Source organism: Corylus avellana, chromosome ca1 (assembly GCF_901000735.1).
Source record: "Corylus avellana chromosome ca1, CavTom2PMs-1.0".
NCBI classification, from domain to species: domain Eukaryota; kingdom Viridiplantae; phylum Streptophyta; class Magnoliopsida; order Fagales; family Betulaceae; genus Corylus; species Corylus avellana.
The window spans coordinates 44771199-44787775 of NC_081541.1; the positions used below are offsets into that span (position 1 = coordinate 44771199).

At 35.2% G+C, this 16577-nt stretch overlaps 2 protein-coding genes across 2 annotated transcripts in view; both read left to right on the forward strand.

Annotated features, from left to right (window-relative positions):
* The first annotated feature begins 2532 nt into the window (after nucleotides 1-2532).
* On the forward strand, nucleotides 2533-10397 carry LOC132173130 (putative disease resistance protein At3g14460). Its single transcript, XM_059584717.1, has 2 exons — nucleotides 2533-6220; nucleotides 10342-10397. Exon 1 carries the CDS (start codon nucleotides 3056-3058, stop codon nucleotides 6149-6151), a length of 3096 nt encoding a protein of 1031 aa, XP_059440700.1. The 5' UTR covers nucleotides 2533-3055; the 3' UTR covers nucleotides 6152-6220; nucleotides 10342-10397.
* A 5200-nt stretch (nucleotides 10398-15597) lies between these two features.
* Nucleotides 15598-16577, forward strand: part of LOC132173146 (putative disease resistance RPP13-like protein 1) — a 1196-nt gene continuing 216 nt past the window's right edge. Inside the window, exon 1 of the mRNA XM_059584718.1 lies at nucleotides 15598-16567. Within this exon, the coding sequence (XP_059440701.1) occupies nucleotides 16121-16567 (447 nt within the window). The 5' untranslated portion in view covers nucleotides 15598-16120. The remainder of the gene's footprint in view (nucleotides 16568-16577) is intronic.

Here is a 16577-nt window from a genome sequence, read left to right on the forward strand (position 1 = left end):
GAAGAACATGTTGATCAGCTCTTTACTGTTACTGTCAAACACTTTGCTGACAATTTTCTTTCAATATTTTATATACAATTATGTACCTGAATATTTCTAAGGAAACTACATATACTTCCCCTTCCAATTAGTTCAAAAATTGATAAACATGTAGGGGTAATATATGACCCTATTTTGTTATGTTAGGAGAAAGATGAAACAGTTTACATTAAAAATAAAGAACAAGAAGAAATTATGGTACTAGTGGTTTTTCTAGAGTTTACCTACAATGGTTGCTGTCATAATGGCTTTGTAGGATGAAGTCATTTGTGTTATAAGTTGTTGACCTAACGCTTATTCAACAGGTGCCCAAAGATGTTGGATATCCTTCATCTACAACCCAAATACCAGAAAATAGCTCACTAATTTTCATGTTGGTGACATCTTTGGATTGGCATTTTTCCCTTTTGTTTCTTCCTCAAAGATGGCCCCATGTGTTTAAGGTTGTGAACATTCAGCATGCAAACTTCAACCAGAAGCTTGGAAAGATCATGAGGGATTTGTCTTTTCAAATAAGATATGCTTGGAATATCTCTTCCGATTTGAGAATAATTGCTTTGTTTTCCTGGCCCTTTCACTTTCACACTATAAGGAGAGAAAGAAAGTTCATTGATTAGCGGCTAGAATTTTCCAATCAAGTTCTCGGTCAAATAAAATAAATAGTATATTTCTTTAATTAAGGTTTTGACTTAATAGATTTCAAGGAGATATTATGAGTTGAAAGTAGAGATGTACATAAACAACTAGAGCTGTCATCTATCAGGTTTTCAATGGAGCATTTGCACTCAACTTGTCATTAGTGAGTATTCTTTGTAGCCTCACCAAAATCATTTTTTAGTTATTTTGGTGAGGCAATTTGGTGAAAGTGGTTAAAATCTATATTTTTCGGCTTCACCGTTTTAACCAAAAATAAATGGTGAGTGCATAGTACTCAATAAAGATAGTGAGTACTATTCACTCACCAAATAAATAAAAGACGACTTGTACTTCTGATTATTTTGGTGAGACTGGTAAAAATGCTCTATTCAAATCTATTGAAAGACGACTTGTAACGAAATCGAGCACGTAACATATAATTGGTCAATGGGTGCAATTGGAATATGGTTACTTATCTTGGAATGAAATAGCAAACTATGTGGTCCTTTTCAAGCCTTACAACCAAAGAGCATTCCTACCATAAACAAGTCAAGCCACCCAACCAAGGAAAACAAAAAAGAGATAGAGAGTACCTTTCTTAATTTGCATTCTCCTCCTCTCAAAAAAGATAACAATGTACTTCATCCATTGACTTGGATTTATTTAGGGACTTCAATTTCATAATAAAACAATCAACTTGGAGAAATCACAACCAAACCAATAATATCATTTTTTTTTTTCTTTTTCTTTTATGAGTAAAATACAAGACAAGCAGAAACTAAAGAGGTGTAATTTTTCTTTAATGCATTTCCATACAATTAAGATCAATCTTTATTTTTATTGTGAACGACAAAAAAAAAAAAAAAAAAACTACTAAAGAACTGGAAACAAAATAATATTTTTATTGTGAACTTGTCATAAAAATAATTGCAATAATTGAATTTTATTATTATTTTCAAATTTGACCTCATTTTTTTTATATTTAAACCTCTTTTTCTTGACTTTTTTAAAAAAGTTATAATTTTTTCTTCTCTCTTTATTATCTTTGCATTAAAATAAATATCAACACTAACCAGGGAACATCTACTTTCACATCCACTCATAACTATTTTTATAAATTACTCATTTTATTTGGGTTACTCTTCATCTTCTCAATATAAAACGGGAATATTATATATTTTCACATCTGCACAAGTATATATATAAATATCCTTAAAAAAAAAAAAAAAGTATTCTACATAAATGATTGATAATAAAGAAGGTGAAGATGGTGGTATTATTGTAATTATAAGCAAGAAGATCAGATGCTTATCTTATATAATTAACGTCATATATTGTATAATTAATGACGTTAATGAGTTGTTGAAGCATGAGTTGAGCCAATCACAACTCGGGTTAGGTTGTTTCTTCTTCGGCGTGAAATTGCTCTGCTCTTTACAAGGAATGGCCTTCCTTGATTGCAAGTTGCAAACAATAAATAATGGTGGGGACAAAGCAATAAATTTCTGACTTAATTGCTTACGTTGTGGCCGTTGACAGTTGCCCGAATATGTTGTCTATATATAGTTTGGTGTAAAAAGCAAAACATAGCTTTCAATTATCTCATTTTGCTCTGCTCTTTCCAATCACCTTCCTTCAGTTTCATTCATTTCTTCCACTGCAATCTCTTTTTGCTCTGCCGTTTCCTCCATTCATCTTCCTTCATTTCCTTCCATTTGATCTTCCATTGTAATCTCATTTTCTCTGCCGTTTGAAATCCCCTTCCTCCATTTCCTTTCATTACAAACCCAAAAACATGGCTGAAGTTGTCGCTGCCTTCCTCCCAGTGTTATTTAATATAATGGCGTCTCCTGAGTTCGTGGACTTCTTTCGGCAACGCAAACTCAACGAAGGAGTCTTAGAGAAGTTGAAGATATCATTGCTGTCCGTGAATGCACTGCTTGAAGACGCGGAGGAAAAACAACTTACAAAGCCTGCTGTGAAACTGTGGCTCGATGACTTGAAAGATGTTGTCTATGATGCAGAAGACACCTTGGACGAGATAGCCACCGAAGCCTTGCAACATAAGTTGGATGTTGAATTCCAAACCACTTCAAGTAAGGTACACAACTCTATCTCTAAGTTTCTTAGTAATTTTAACAAAGAGAACCAAAAGATAAAAGAGCTACTTGACAAACTAGAATATTTAGTTAGACAAAAGGATGTTCTAGGTCTGAAAGAAGGTTCTGGAGGAGAATCAGTAAAGAGACGCGCCAGCACTTCTTTGGTTGAAGAATCTGGTATTTTTGGTAGGGATGATGATAAGGAAAAAATAATAAACTTGTTACTCTCAAATGATGCAAGCAGCAATGAAAATTTGTGTGTGATTCCCATAGTGGGCATGGGGGGAATTGGCAAGACCACCCTTGCTCAGCTTGTATACAAGGACAATAGGGTGAAGGAACATTTTGACCTTCAATCATGGGTATGTGTTTCAGATGATTTTGATGTGTTTGGGGTAACTAAAACAGTTCTAGAGTCAGTGACGTCGTCAACTTGTGATATAAAGGATCTAAATCTGCTTCAAGTTAAACTACAACAGAAATTGATGGGGAAGAAATTCCTACTTGTTTTAGATGATGTTTGGAATGAGAATTATGCTGATTGGGAGATCTTAAGTAATCCTTTTAAAATTGGGGCACCAGGAAGTATAGTAATTGTAACCACACGCAGTTGCAATGTTGCATCAATCATGAACGCTCTTCCAATTGATCGTTTAAAGCCGTTAGTCGAAGGAGATTGTTGGTCACTATTTGCAAAATATGCATTCCATGATGACGAATTTGATGCACGTCGAGAGCTAGAAGTAATAGGTAGACAAATTGTGAAAAAATGTGAAGGTCTACCTTTAGCAGCAAAGACAATTGGGGGTCTCTTGCGTTCTAAACCAGATGTTGATGAATGGGAGAGGATATTGAAGAGTGAATTATGGGATTCGTCATTTGAAAAGACAAATATTCTTCCGGCTCTAAGATTAAGTTACAAATATCTTCCATCACATTTGAAACAATGTTTTGCTTATTGTTCAATATTTCCCAAGGATTGTGTTTTAGTAAAAGATGAAATAGTCTTATTATGGATGGCAGAAGGTTTCTTAGCAGAAACTAGAAACAAAAGAATGGAAGAGGTTGGTGAAGATTACTTCCTTGATTTGGCATCAAGATCATTGTTGGAACAATCAAGTGGCAATAAATCAAGTTTTGTAATGCATGATCTTGTCAACGACTTGGCAAAATTTGTGTCTGGGCAATTTACCTTTAGATTGGAGGTTGACAATTCTCCCGAAATTGTGAACAGGATTCGTCATTTGTCGTATTTTAGAAACGAATTTGATAACTTTAAGAAGTTTGAGGATCTTTACGAGGCTACTCGATTGCACACATTCTTGCCATTGGAGCTGTTGCCATCGAATAATTCCTACTTCTACTTAACAAAAAAAGTACCACTTGACTTATTGCCAAATCTAAGCTCATTGCGGGTGCTCTCTTTATCTCACTATCAAAATATGACTGAGTTACCTGAATTAATTGGCAAAATTAAGCATTTACGTTATTTGAACATTTCTTCCACTGCAATTCGAAGGTTGCCTGATTCCGTGTGTAAGTTATGCAATTTGCAAACATTAAATTTATCAGGTTGTAAAGATCTTTCGGTATTACCAAGAGATATGCGGAAACTCGTTAATTTACGTCATCTTGATATTACTGGAACTGTCATAAAGGAGATGCCAATGCAGTTGAGTAGACTAAAATGTTTACAAACATTAACTAAATTTATCATTAGCAAACAAAATGGGGCTTGCATTGAAGAGTTGGGAAAACTTGCAAATCTTCGAGGAAGGCTTTCTATTTTAGAGCTCCAAAACGTTGTACCTCCTACTGATGCTTTGAAAGCATGCTTGAATGATAGAAAGTACCTTGAAGAGTTGGTGTTGGAATGGAATGCATTGGATACTAATATTTCAGAATATCAAAGATCTGTACTTCACAATCTCCGGCCCCATAGTAACTTGAAAAGTCTCACTATCAACAACTATGGCGCCGGAAGTTTTCCAGATTGGGTTGGGGATCATTCATTCTCTAACATAACTTTCCTACGCCTAGAAAACTGTAATCATTGTCGCAACTTGCCACCACTTGGGCAGCTATCCTCTTTGCAGGGCCTCTTTGTCATTGGGTTTGAAGAAGTTGTTAAAGTGAAAATTGAGTTTTATGGCAGCAATTCTTCATCAGTTCGGCCATTTGGAGCCTTGAAAGTTCTAAGGTTCGAGAAAATGTTGAAGTGGGAGAAATGGTCTTCTTTTGTTGCTGAAAACGAAGGCGGAGTTTTTTCTCAGCTTGAAGAGCTTTACATTGACAACTGCCCTAAGTTGACAGGGCGGCTGCCGGTCGATCTTCCTTCTTTAGCAAAGCTTGATATTCGCAAATGTCCGCAGCTGGTGGATTCACTCCCGAGGGCTCCTTCTTTACTTGAATTGCGAGTATTACATTGCAAAGAGTTTCTGTTGAGGGGGTTGCCAACCGGATTGCAAAAGCTCAATGTTGGAGGATTTGGCCCACTGAAGTCCCTTCCCCGGGGACTGGTGGACTGCAACAGCAATCTTCAGGAGTTAGCCATCTCAAACTGTAACATGTTTAGGCTCCCTAGACTGCCAAACTTTTCATCCCTTGAAACGTTGCGGTTGGACGGCTGTGATTCACTCAAGTCATTTCCATTAGATTTAATCCCAAATCTTTTTTCTATCAAAATCTCCGGGTGTAAGAATCTGGAATCGTTTACAGCTTCAGAACATCGTGGACGTGGTTTGATGACCGTGCGTTTCTTCATCAACAATTGCCCAAATTTTGCATCTTTTCCAAGAGGAGGAGTTCGTGCCCCCGACCTCACATTCTTCTGGGTCCAAAGTTGTCGGAGTCTGACGTCACTGCCGGAGAAGATGGATGTACTCATGCCTTCTCTCAAGTCTTTCTATTTAATTGATTGCCCAGAAGTTGAATCGTTGCCCAGAGGGGGATTTCCTTCAAATCTGGAACTTATCAACGTCCAGAGTTGTGAAAAACTCTTCGCCGGTCGGACGAGATGGGGTTTGCAGAATCTCCCGTCTCTTGTAAATTTGTATGTCGGTGGAAAATCTGAAGATGTGCGGTCTTTTCCAGAGCCGGGGTTGCTGCCTTCTTCTTTGACTTTTCTCGATATCTCTCAATTTCAAAATATGAAATATTTGGAGAAGAAAGGGCTTCAACACCTCACGTCTCTTCAAGGGTTGACACTCCATGACTGCCCCAAGCTCAAGCACGTGCCAGTGAAGGATTTGCCTGCGTCGCTTTCCACCATACGGATCTACGCATGCCCTTTGTTGAAGAAACGGTGGCTAAGCGGCCATAAGGTTCCTGCCGTCGATCACATTGAGATTGATTGTGAAGAATATATTGAATGACCCAAAAGCCTCCTCTGTTCTGCTCATCGATCGCGCATAAATGTTGACAAGGGTGTCATTTCACCAAATGTGCGTACATTGCTCTTTCTTTTCCCATTAACTTTCTCAGATTCTTTCGGTTTTCTAATATTTTTTTGTCTAATAAATGTCTCTTCGTTTCATCCCTGTCTAATTGTTTTTTTTCTTTTTGTTGCATGGAAAAAACTTTTAATGAACAGAATTTACAAGTTCGAAGAGCTTGGTGGCGATTGCAAGTGGAAGAGGCAGGCAAATAGAGTGCATGATTCTGTGAGTTCATGAATACCAAATGGTTAGCTAATTAATCTTTGGTCCAACTTTTCTCTCATTGGGTCTCTTTTATATTTGCTAAATTCAAGTTCTTTCATTTCTTTTGAAAAGATTTTTTTTTTTTTTTTGTAACATCACGTGTTACATCAGGTATGTGCAAGAACGTGTGAAATTTGTATTAACACGTTCTTATATGAGTGTTTTCTGGTTGGTGCTTGTAGACCAATGAATCAGATACCTCTTAGAGTCTTTCAAACGTTAAAAAAATTTGTGCATCTCATTGATAAGTATGGTTTTTGATCAATTGGATTATGGGCTAATAGTGACATTAAGAATCTTTTTCATCTCAGGAATGGTTGGGTTTTCAATTGTATCAGTAAAGTTATTCTTTGATGGAACAAAGTGCTTATTAGTTCTTCCTGTAATGCATCATTCCGGCCAAAATAATCAAAGACTATGGGCTATGTAAAGCTAGGGATGCTCAGATGCTCTGCGAATCTATAGGTTTGCTTCGGTGATTTGCGTTTCTATAGATCTTTATTTCATTGTCTATCCTCAATTCCTTTGTGGGTTCTTTTGCAGAGTCACTTTTCATTGTCAATAGCTTGTGTCATATGCTCAGAATTGAAATTGGTGTAGTTGCTGGCTCCCAGTCTCCATCCCATTGAGGATTTTGCTCTTAAGAAGACTTTGCCAAAACAGAAAGACAGGTAAGTGAATGATTTTCTGCGAACACTTTATTCTTCAGCATGTGTGTTTGATGACTAACAGATTACTTAACCAATACCAGAGTTGATCTTTTATTGTAGCATTTCTTGGTACTTGCCCACTATTTTCCTATGGTTCCTCATGCATAATCAAACACTTAAAAATTCAATTTTCCTAATCTTATTTTAAGCATAAACCCTCTACCCCTTTTTCCCACTCTTCATAAAAATCGACAAACTTTCCCCCAAACTTCACTACCAATCAGCTAGGCTAAGATGACTAAGTTATCTTTTTTTTCTGCATAGGGACTTGGTTATCTACATACTCTTCACTGTATATGGATTTTCTGTTGCAAACAGTTTCAACTGATCAAAATGTGTGCCAGTTTCAGCAATTTTGTGAATCCAAGCTCCTTGGCTCAGAGAGTAGCTACATTACAACCCGTGTCACGGGAACATTTGGGTATGTTTTTATCTGAGTCCTGTGTGCCACTGTGGCTAAAGAGGTAACAAGAGTCCTTTTTTTGTAGTTGTAGTTTTGTAGCTCCTGAATATGCAAGCACAGGCATGCTGAACAAAAGAAGCGATGCGTACAGTTTTGGGATTCTTATGATGGAAATCATTTCTGGAAGGAACCCAATTGATTATAGCCGATCTTCGGAGGAGGTTTGCACTATATTCTTAATATCAGTTTGCTTCAAATATAGTAGAATTTCATCTTCCATGTTGCTTTTAACTAAAAAGCCAAGAATGTTTATGTAAACTTAGTTGAGTGACTTAAGAATATGGTTGCAAACAGGAATCCGGAAGGAGTATTGGATGCAAAGCTACCTGACAAGCCTACTTCAAGGGCATTGAAGCTGTCTCTTCTTGTGGCTTTACGTTCTGTAGACCCTAATGCATGGAAGCGGCCAAAAATGGGACAAGTTATACATATTCTTGAAGCTGAAGACACCCCACCCCATTCAAAGAAGTATGAATTCAACTCTGCTCAAAATTCATTTCAAATTCAGTGTTATACTATTAGTAAAACGAAATGGAAACTTAAAAGGCTAATGAGGTGATGGAAATGATTATGACAGTTGCAATTTTGTTTATGTTTTGAGTTTCCAGAACTTTATGTGTGAGTCTTATGATAAATTTTGTGCCTTAAGATCCTTAGTCACCTACAGCTTGCATTGCATTGTTGGGTGTCTTGCTTGTGAAGGTGTGTGGTTCTATGATGAGGGTTCCTTTATCTACATGACTAATTGACCTTCATTTTCATTAGTTTCCTACATTTTGACAGATTTTGGTTTTTCAAACACGAAATGTCATTGTATACTTCCTTTTTTCTTATACTAAGATTATTCTTTCGGTACATTTTGAATCACCTATGATTATTCTTTATTCATAGTTGGTTGTATTGCTGATATGTTGACGATTTTACTATCTCATGGGGCTTCTCTACCAGGACCACATCTGGCGTATATTGGGAGGAAGGTCCACAACATGCTTCTCTACCAGGACCACATCTGGCGTATATTGGGAGGAAGGTCCACAACATGGGAGATGTTGATCCGGACCATTTGACCCTAATTGATATTGTTTGTGCTCTTACATAACTGGGGTATACGGACTGTCAGAATTGGTGACTTGTTTTCACAAGTCTTACCGTAGGCCCCACAGCAGTATGGCATCCCATACTTTTGACTTATGTTTTCTCTCTCACACGTCCACTTTGGCTTCTCCATTCATTGAGCTTCTTTTAGAAGCTTTGTGAAAAGGCATTGTTGTTTTATTATTGAAGTCATTCGGTCATCAAGCATGGAGAGGCAGCAACTTTAGCAAGAAAAAGAGAGAAAGAAGAAAACAAAGAGTTGCCGAGAGAGAGACTTGTGTTGCAAAGAGAAGAAGAGATACACCATTTTTTTTTTCTTTTTGATCTCACTTTTGGAGTACTGAAATGCTTAGAAAATTTTAGAGAATATTTTTTTCTTTTGTATCTAATTCTCTTTTGAGTTAGATTGGGGTGTATTGGGGCTTTTGGGTTGGAGTGGTTTTGTTTGTACTACTCTTTGTACTCCACTTTTTGTTAGTGAATTTCTCCTGGATCGTTTCCGCCAGTGGATGTAGGCTTGTTAAGCTGAACCACTTAAATCTTGGTGTCTTGTGTGGTTGTGTTATTTTTCTATTTTGCACTTTTTTACTTCTTTGGTGATCTTGAAATTTGCATTTGTCACAACACGGACACCGGTAGTTTGTATTGCATGTTTGATGACGAGACTAACAAGGACATTTGTGGGTTGAGCACCGGAGCCCGGAGGAGATATGGAAGGTATAAAAACCGGACGTTATCTTCTTATGATAGCTTGAAAGATTTAATTTGGCGATATGGTGATCATATTTAGAAGAAGGAGAAGCCTGAAAGTGCAAGTCTGGGACACGCAATATATGTAGCCGTCTTATTTTTTATCCATGATTCTGAAAACTGAATTGATTTATAGGAACCCGTGCATGTTCATTCTCGAGGGAATTTGATCTGAAATGATGCTCAGACACCACATTGTATAGATCAAAACAGTTTGTACTATCTCTTTACACCAAAAAGGGCTATCTAAAGTACAAGCCAAATAGAAGAGGTCTGCTTGCAAGACTTGAATCTTGATAGCATTGAGAATTCTCAGCTTTTTGGAGGGTTAAAGTGTTAATTAAATTATTAAATTCCCATGTTTTTTTTTTTTTTGTTCTATTAACTTAAATTTTTGAGACAACTGATAATTTTTCTTTGGTTATATAAAGTCTTTTTCTGTGTTAATTTGCTTTAAGTGACTGAAAATTTCAAGTTCTTAAAATCAAATTAGAGCACATCCAGTATCTTGAAAAGTTTTTGCATGCCCACATTTTGTGGTTTCACGAACCAATTATTGTTGTTTTAAACAAATAGTAACAAAATTAACTCCACGCTCAATCGACCAACGCAGTCCAAAGCTTACCAACTAATGATCGGAGACTAGAGCAGATCAGAGCTGATTAACAAAGCAAGACTGTCAAAAACCAGCAACTCTGCCTTTTTTTTTTTTTTTCCAACTCTGTTGTTAGAGCCAAAACAAAAAGGAAATTCGTAACACCTTCAAATTTCTCTTCGTTTCATTACTGTCTAATTGTTTTTCTTTTTTGTTTCATTAATTGCATGGAAAAAATTTTAATTGACAGAATTTAGAAGTTCGAAGAACTTGGTGGCAATTGCAAGAAGAAGAGGCAGGCAAATATGAGGCATGAATACCATAAGGTTAGCTAATAAATCAAGTAGCTTCAAAAAAATGGTATTTTTCTTCAGAAAAATGGTCCACATAGGATGTTTTCTTTTGTTTTTTTCTGTCTTTGCCTTTTTTTCGTTTCTTAAGTAGCTTCAGGAAGAAATGAAAATGTCTAAGTTTTGTGAAGTCCCATTGATCTTAGGATTTTCTTCGATATAATTCTTTCTAATTTGTTAGGTGGTGTCTTTCCTAAGGGTTTAATAGAATTTGGGTTGATCATGAGCTTGAAGATACCAGTTTGAGCTCTTTTTTTCTCCCCTGCTGTTGTTCTGCTTTACTGTTACTGTCAAACACTTTTCTGACAATTTTCTTTCAATATTTTATATACAATTATGCATCTGAATATTTCTAAGGAAACTACATACTTCCCCTTCCATTTAGTTCAAAAATTGACAAACATGTTGGGATAATATATGGCTCTATTTTGCCATGTTAGGAAAAAGATAAAGCAGTTTGCATTCAAAATAAAGAACGAGAAGAAATTACCTACAATGGTTGCTGTCATGATGGCTTTGTAAGTAAGTGGTTGAACTAACTCTTATTCAACAGGTGCCCAAAGATTTTGGATATCTTCATCTACAAACCAAATACCAGAAAATAGCCCACTAATTTTCATGTTGGTGACATCTTTGAATTGGCATTTTTCCGATTTGTTTCTTCCTCAAAGATGGCCCCATGTGTTTAAGGTGGTGAGCATTCAGCATGCAAACTTCAACCAGAAGCGTGGGAAGATCACGAGGGATTTGTCTTTTCAAATAAGATATGCTTGGAATGTCGCTTGCGATTTGAGAATAATTGCTTTGTTTTCCTGGCCCTTTCATTTTCACACTATAAGGAGAAAAAGAAAGTTCATTGATTAACGGCTAGAATTTTCCAATCAAGTTCTCGGTCAAATAAAATAAATAGTTTATTTCTTTAATTAAGGTTTTGACTTAATAGATTCAAGGAGATATTATGAGTGGGCCACGATATACAGAACGTCTGCGTGCATGAACAGTCATGCACACCAGCTATATATATATTTTTAAAATTATAATATTAAAATATTATATTTTATTATTTTAAAATATCAAATCACCCCGACGTGCATCATGCCGGGCGTGATGTTTAACATCACCCATTATGAGTTGTAAGTAGAGATGTACATAAACAATTAGAGTTGTCATCTATCATGGTTTCAACAGAGCATTTGCACTCAACTTGTCATTAGTGAGCATTCTTTGTAGCCTCACTAAAATCATTTTTTAGTAAAATCAATTTGGTAAAAGTAGCTAAAATCTTTATTTTTCAACCTCACCATTTTAACCCATAATAAATGGTGAGTGCATAGTATTCAATAAAGATAGTGAGTACTATTCGATCACCAAATAAATAAAAAATAATATAAAGAAATATTTGAAAAAGAATATTTAAATAGAATAGTAAAAGTTGATAGTTCAAATAGTAAGGCCGTTGGGAGGTGTTTTAAAAAAGTGGATAGTTAAAATAGAGAAAAATGTACTTCTGATTATTTTGGTGAGACATGTAAAAATGCTCTATTCAAATCTATTTAAAGACGACTTGGAATGAAATCGAGAACGTAACATATAATTGGTCAATGGGTGCAATTGGAATATGGTTACTTATCTTGGAATGAAATAGCAAATATGTGGTCCTCTTCAAGCCTTACAACCAAAGAGCATTCCTGCCATATACAAGTCAAGCCACCCAATCAAGGAAAACAAAAAAGAGATAAAAGAGCACCTTTCTTTGCATTCTCTACCTCTCAAAAAAGATAACAATGTACTTCATCCATTGACTTGGATTTATTTAGAGACTTCAGTTTCATAATAAAACAATCAACTTGGAGAAATCACAACCAGACCAATAATATCATTTTTTTTTTCTTTTTCTTTTATGAGTAAAATACAAGACAAGCAGAAACTAAAGAGGTGTAATTTTTCTTTAATGCATTTCCATACAATTAAGATCAATCTTTATTTTTATTGTGAACGACCCAAAAAAAAAAAAAAAAAACTACTAAAGAACTGGAAACGAAATAATATTTTTATTGTGAACTTGTCATAAAAATAATTGCAATAATTGAATTTTATTATTATTTTCAAATTTGACCTCTTTTTTATATTTAAACCTGTTTTTCTTGACTTTTTAAAAAAAGTTTTAATTTTTTCTTCTCTCTTTATTATCTTTGCATTAAAATAAATATCAACACTAACCTGCGAACATCTACTTTCACGTCCACTCATAACAATTTTTATAAATTATTCACTTTATGTGGATTACCCTTCATCTTCTCAATATAAAACGGGGGTGTTATATATTTTCACACCCGCTCAAGTATATATATAAATCCTTCAAAAAAAAAAAAAAAATGTATTCTACATAAATGATTGAAAATAAAGAAGGTGAAGATGGTGGTATTATTGTAATTATAAGCAAGAAGATCAGATGCTTTGTATGATGAAGTCATTTGTGCTTTAAGTGGTCGAACTAACTCTTATTCAACAGGTGCCCAAAGATGTTGGATATCTTCATCTACCCAAATGCCAGAAAATAGCCCACTAATTTTCATGTTGGTGACATCTTTGGATTGGCATTTTTCCCTTTTGTTTCTTCCTCAAAGATGGCCTCATGTGTTTTAAGGTGGTGAGCATTCAGCATGCAAACGTCAACCAGAAGCTTGGAAAGATCACGAGGGATTTGTCTTTTCAAATAAGATATGCTTGGAATATCGCTTGCGATTTGAGAATAATTGCTTTGTTTTCCTGGCCCTTTCATTTTCACACTATAAGGAGAAAAAGAAAGTTCATTGATTAACGTCTAGAATTTTCCAATCAAGTTCTATTTATTTCTTTAATTAAGGTTTTGATTTAATAGATTCAAGGAGATATTATGAGTTGAAAGTAGAGATGCACATAAACAACTAGAGCTGTCATATCTATCAGGGTTTCAATGGAGCATTTGCACTTAGGGATGGACCCAGGTTTCAATTTGAGGAGGGACCAAGGGCTAAAATTTTTTTGGGGAGAGACCAATTGGAAAAAAAAACATTAATTTTTTTTTTGCCTAAATTTTTTTAGCCTCACCATTTTAACCCAAAATAAATGGTGAGTGCATAGTACTCAATAAAGATAGTGAGTACTATTCACTCACAAAATAAATAAAAAATAATATAAATTTTCTCTCTCATTTTCTGTTCTTTGAAAAAGTTAAAAAAATATATAAAGAAATATATGAAAAAGAATATTTAAATGGAATCGTGAAAGTTGATAGTTAAAATAGTAAGGCTCCTGGAAGTGGTTTAAAAAAGTGAGTAGTTAAAAAAGAAAAAAATGTACTTTGGATTATTTTTGTGAGTAAAATTTGATGAGGCTGGTAAAAATACTATAATTAATCAAGTCTATTTAAAGACGACTTGGAATGAAATCGAGCAAGTACATAACATATAATTGGTCAATGGGTGCGATTGGAATATGGTTACTTATCTTGGAATGAAATAGCAATTTTTTTTTTTTTTTAATAGAAAGAGGGAAAGGCTACAAAGGAGGATCATTCCCATTCTGGAAGAGAAAATGGGGGATCCTGTGGGAATGCTACCAAACATAAGGTGGGTAGCGGCTTATTTTGCTAAAGCGTGTGCACGATAGTTGCGGCTTATTTTGCTAAAGCGTGTACACGATAGTTGCCACATTTAGAAACTTTCAAAGCATGCCAGCTTTGAAAGGAAGAAAGAATTAATCTAATGTATGAAACAAAAGAAGAAAAATGCCAAGAAGAGAAAATAAGGGGCTTTTCAAGCCTTTCAACCAAAGAGCATTCCTACCATATACAAGTCAAGCCACCCAACCAAGCAAAACAAAAAAGAGATAAGAGACCTTTCTTTGCATTCTCTACCTCTCAAAAAAGATAACAATGTGCTTCATCCACTGACTTGGATTTATTTAGGGACTTCAATTTCATAATAAAACAATCAACTTGGAGAAATCACAACCAAACCAATAACATCATTTTTTTTGTTTTTTTCTTTTATGAGTAAAATACAAGACAAGCAGAAACTAAAGAGGTGTAATTTTTCTTTAATGCATTTCCATACAATTAAGATCAATCTTTATTTTTATTGTGAACGACCCAAAAAAAAAAAAAAAAACTACTAAAGAACTGGAAACGAAATAATATTTTTATTGTGAACTTGTCATAAAAATAATTGCAATAATTGAATTTTATTATTATTTTCAAACTTGACCTCTTTTTTTTATATTTAAACCTGTTTTTCTTGACTTTTTTAAAAAAATTTAAATTTTTCCTTCTCTCGTTATTATCTTTGCATTAAAATAAATATCAACACTAAACAGGGAACATCTACTTTCACGTTCACTCATAACTATTTTTATAAATCACTCATTTTATTTGGGTTACTTTTCATCTTCTCAATATAAAACGGGGGTGTTATATATTTTCACATCCGCTCAAGTATATATATAAATCCTTCAAAAAAAGAAAAGAAAAAAGAAGGCATTCTACATAAATGATTGATAATAAAGAAGGTGAAGATGGTGGTATTATTGTAATTATAAGCAAGAAGATCAGATGCTTATCTTATATAATTAACGTCATATATTGTATAATTAATGACGTTAATGAGTTGTTGAAACATGAGATGAGCCAATCACAACTCGGGTTAGGTTGTTTCCTGTGAGTTGTTCTTTGGCGTAAAATTGCTCTGCTCTTTACAAGGAATGGCCTTCCTTGATTGCAAGTTGCAAACAATAAATAATGGTGGGGACAAAGCAATAAATTTCTCTGACTTAATTGCTTACGTTGTGGCCGTTGACAGTTGCCCGAATATGTTGTCTATATATAGTTTGGTGTAAAAAGCAAAACATAGCTTTCAATTATCTCATTTTGCTCTGCTCTTTCCAATCACCTTCCTTCAGTTTCATTCATTTCTTCCACTGCAATCTCTTTTTGCTCTGCCGTTTCCTCCATTCATCTTCCTTCATTTCCTTCCATTTGATCTTCCATTGTAATCTCATTTTCTCTGCCGTTTGAAATCCCCTTCCTCCATTTCCTTTCATTACAAACCCAAAAACATGGCTGAAGTTGTCGCTGCCTTCCTCCCAGTGTTATTTAATATAATGGCGTCTCCTGAGTTCGTGGACTTCTTTCGGCAACGCAAACTCAACGAAGGAGTCTTAGAGAAGTTGAAGATATCATTGCTGTCCGTGAATGCACTGCTTGAAGACGCGGAGGAAAAACAACTTACAAAGCCTGCTGTGAAACTGTGGCTCGATGACTTGAAAGATGTTGTCTATGATGCAGAAGACACCTTGGACGAGATAGCCACCGAAGCCTTGCAACATAAGTTGGATGTTGAATTCCAAACCACTTCAAGTAAGGTACACAACTCTATCTCTAAGTTTCTTAGTAATTTTAACAAAGAGAACCAAAAGATAAAAGAGCTACTTGACAAACTAGAATATTTAGTTAGACAAAAGGATGTTCTAGGTCTGAAAGAAGGTTCTGGAGGAGAATCAGTAAAGAGACGCGCCAGCACTTCTTTGGTTGAAGAATCTGGTATTTTTGGTAGGGATGATGATAAGGAAAAAATAATAAACTTGTTACTCTCAAATGATGCAAGCAGCAATGAAAATTTGTGTGTGATTCCCATAGTGGGCATGGGGGGAATTGGCAAGACCACCCTTGCTCAGCTTGTATACAAGGACAATAGGGTGAAGGAACATTTTGACCTTCAATCATGGGTATGTGTTTCAGATGATTTTGATGTGTTTGGGGTAACTAAAACAGTTCTAGAGTCAGTGACGTCGTCAACTTGTGATATAAAGGATCTAAATCTGCTTCAAGTTAAACTACAACAGAAATTGATGGGGAAGAAATTCCTACTTGTTTTAGATGATGTTTGGAATGAGAATTATGCTGATTGGGAGATCTTAAGTAATCCTTTTAAAATTGGGGCACCAGGAAGTATAGTAATTGTAACCACACGCAGTTGCAATGTTGCATCAATCATGAACGCTCTTCCAATTGATCGTTTAAAGCCGTTAGTCGAAGGAGATTGTTGGTCACTATTTGCAAAATATGCATTCCATGATGACGAATTTGATGCACGTCGAG